This window comes from Acyrthosiphon pisum, chromosome A3, assembly GCF_005508785.2.
Source record: "Acyrthosiphon pisum isolate AL4f chromosome A3, pea_aphid_22Mar2018_4r6ur, whole genome shotgun sequence".
In the NCBI taxonomy this organism is placed as follows: domain Eukaryota; kingdom Metazoa; phylum Arthropoda; class Insecta; order Hemiptera; family Aphididae; genus Acyrthosiphon; species Acyrthosiphon pisum.
Genome location: NC_042496.1, coordinates 24,955,860 through 24,959,368, shown reverse-complemented (window position 1 = coordinate 24,959,368; position 3,509 = coordinate 24,955,860). Strand labels below are relative to the sequence as shown.

At 25.6% G+C, this 3,509-nt stretch overlaps 1 protein-coding gene across 1 annotated transcript in view; it reads left to right on the top strand.

Annotated features, from left to right (window-relative positions):
• Positions 1-368, top strand: part of LOC115034445 — a 6,941-nt gene extending 6,573 nt beyond the window's left edge. Inside the window, exon 3 of the mRNA XM_029491470.1 lies at positions 248-368. Coding sequence (XP_029347330.1) covers positions 248-368 — 121 coding nt within the window. The remainder of the gene's footprint in view (positions 1-247) is intronic.
• The last annotated feature ends 3,141 nt before the right edge of the window (positions 369-3,509 follow it).

The following is a 3,509-nucleotide window of genomic DNA, read 5'->3' as shown; positions in this document are numbered from 1 at the left end:
TCCACTTAAATTATCATAAAAATGTTTTTGGCATACGATTCCCTTTTTTCTTACAAATTTATTGGAGATTCCCCATCTTGAATACAGTGATTTTGCATTATTAAGTACATTATCATCGTAGCTATTTCTTGTCTCTTGAATAAAATTAACTGCATTATTTAGCATTTTAGAAACTTTTTCTAAGTTCATATCTTCATTTTGTAATTTTTTAGAAATTACTTTTAATGATCGTAATATACGTTACCAGGTACACAAGATTAAAACAAATTCAAAATTTTCAATTTTACTTTTCAAACCAAATGCCAATAGGTTCGTTCGGTTGTTTTCTTGCTGGTAAGGGCCATACAAGTCAAAGCTTACATCAATGAAACGTTCTTTGAGCGAAGACACAGCATCATGCCGAGCCTCCTATCTGGTTGGGCATACCTTCTTTAAAACATTTTTTGAACTTTATCACCAAAATTTTGACCTAAGGCTAATAAAGCCCATCTTGATGCACTACTGGCAAAAAAATTGAACACATTTTGAACAGTTTCAAAAAAAAATTTTACTTTATTATGACACTTCGCTGCATCCGAAATAACTAGATTTAAATTGTGGCTACAGCAATAATGGACATGCTGATGGAACAATATTTTTTATCCTTGTTTGCCCCCCCGAATGTGCTCCACTCATCACAGAAACTCTATCATATCCTTGGCCTTGACATTTGTTAATATTTAAACCAAGTTTTATTAAAACTTCTTGGGTAAGGTTTACATAATCAACTGCACAGTGACATAATTTATGAATTACCATAATATAATATAGTAAAAATACAGTAATATTATAATATTAAAGTGTAATATTATATTTAAAAGAAATTTAACATTGCACTTGGAATAATTGTGCTGTTCAAAATTATAAAGTATTCGGGCGAATATATTATAGCTATAAATATTTATTATTATATCATTGAGTGAATGAGTCTTTAAATTAGTTGTTGATTTTTTTTTTAATGATTGCAAAAAGCAAAGATCATGAAGTGTGTTGTCATCATAATTCTTACTATGTATATATAATATACCATATTGACATATATCATGTTGTATATATATATAGTCACACATTTTTCTACATATTGTAATATAGACATCTGTGACTGTATATTGTTATGTCCATTGTCCTTATCTTAATAAATTACTCTGTCGGCTCAGAGGACACCCATCGGCCAGATCTCGACAACAGTACTCAACTAGGTACTGTAATGATAGCCACTCTTCATAAATAGATTATTCTAAAAAGAGTATTATCATCATAACCCTTAACATATATATTATATTAATATTGTATATACAGTCACACAGATGTTTATATAAACATCTGTATATTATTATACCCTTTTGTTAAAGTTAAATAAATTGTTTCATCGGCTTGGACGACACCAATCGACCATCGGTCCTTTCCACATAACAGCACTCTCCTTGCGTACGCCCTCAGCTCAGCGGCAGTCTTACGCGTGATGAGGTATATAATATAATATTTTCAGTATAATATTTTTGTGTCTTAAATAATAAATGTACTTTTTCAAATTGAAATATCTCTAATATATCAATTGTGTTCTTGATTAATACCGAATCATATAAGTAAATCAATATTAAACCTATTTCTTCTTCCTTCGTTCATCGAATACCTACCAAGTCTGCAGTCAAATTAGGGTAAGTTAATTTATTATATAATTAAATTCTTATATATATATAAATATATGACTAGGTAGTAATTTAACAAGAGGATCGCGGAGCGACGCGAGCTCTTTTTTGGAACCTGCAGTATCACGGTTTCCTTATCGCGGAAAAAAAGTCCCACAATAGGATAAAAAAGTCCCGATGAAATTAAAGAAAATATATCAAAACTGAAGTACTTATAAATAAGTTAAAATTGTATTGAAAAATACATTAAAGTTAGGTACATAAAAAATCATATTATACCATAAAAAATATTAATTCCTTACTTAAATCACATATTAAATTATATTTTAATTTAATTTAATACAAGTTTAAAGTAATAAAATGTAATACAATAGTCAATAATAAATACAATTATAGTAGCTATATAATTATAATAATAATGCTATAAAATAAAAAAAATGTAATATTATAATAAAGTACACCTCTTTCTTATGTTATGAGTTATGACTAAAGACCGGATTTAGTTGCACTAAAAATATGTTAAAATTGCAATGAAAATAAATAATAATACAATAATTGCATAATAAAATCATCTAATTGATTAAAAAAAGTACAAATTGCATTATAAAATGTATTCTTAAAATATTTCAAAATGTATAATTATTATTTATTTTCTTACAAACATGATAGACATTTACAAATTATAAAATAAAAAAGTTTTTGAAAGTATTTAATAATTAAAATATATTATTTTTCTGAATTACAATTTATAATTATGTACATTTCTAAATTGTGTTCCTTAAAATTATACCGTCAGTTACTTAAGATATATTTATATTTAAAGAAAATTATCTTTCAATATCCACACTGGTTATTGGACCATAATTAAGAAAATTAAAAAAATATGGCGTTATGTTTGTATCTAAATTAAGAATTAAATTACCTGTTATCACCTCAGTGTAAGTTTTAATTGTTTTAAATCCATCTTTTGTGTCTAATACATAAGTAAATTTATCTTTGATTATTTTTCCATAAGGACCGGGAATATTTATTAATCTATTTTCAATTTCACTAAATATATTTAAACTATTGAGTAATTGGCTGTTTATGATTCTTCTAAATTAGTGAGTTTTGTGATTAAGTCAGATAAATGTAACTTAAAAAATGCCAAACCACATTTGTAAAAGTTTCAAAATGATCTGCATAAAACATTGCGGCATTTAACCAAGTCCCCCATCTGCATATGGTAATAATAGGTTCGGGAGTTAAAGGTACATCCGGCATTAATTCATTTAATTTATACCTTTATACTTCTTAGATCGAATAATCTAACCAATAATAAAAATCCACAATAATTTTATTATTTTTATATTATAAAATTAGTATAAATTATTATAAAATATTGATTTGTACGTATTGATATTTAATAACGTAAAATATACAAAATTGCAAAATATTGCAAAAATTGCAACATAAAATTAAATAGAAAGACTGTAATAAATACAAATCGTGTACATATTTGATCAAATTTGATTTATCTTAAATGAAAAAAAAGTTGCAATATCAATTAAATCCGGTCTTTAGTTATGACTATTACGACTGTTAAAAAGGCCAGTTTATAGGTATTATATATTTATATAACCTATTATTATACCAAAAAAACGTTTGTTTCTATGTAATGTTTCTAATTAAAGTTCTGACTATAAGTATCTATAATAATTACGTATATATTTACTATAGTCTACTATATTTGAAAAACCATCTAGAATGAATTCCTATTATAACAAACTAAAATTTTTTTTTTAAATTACCTTTGCTAATTACTTTTCAATTTATGATGAA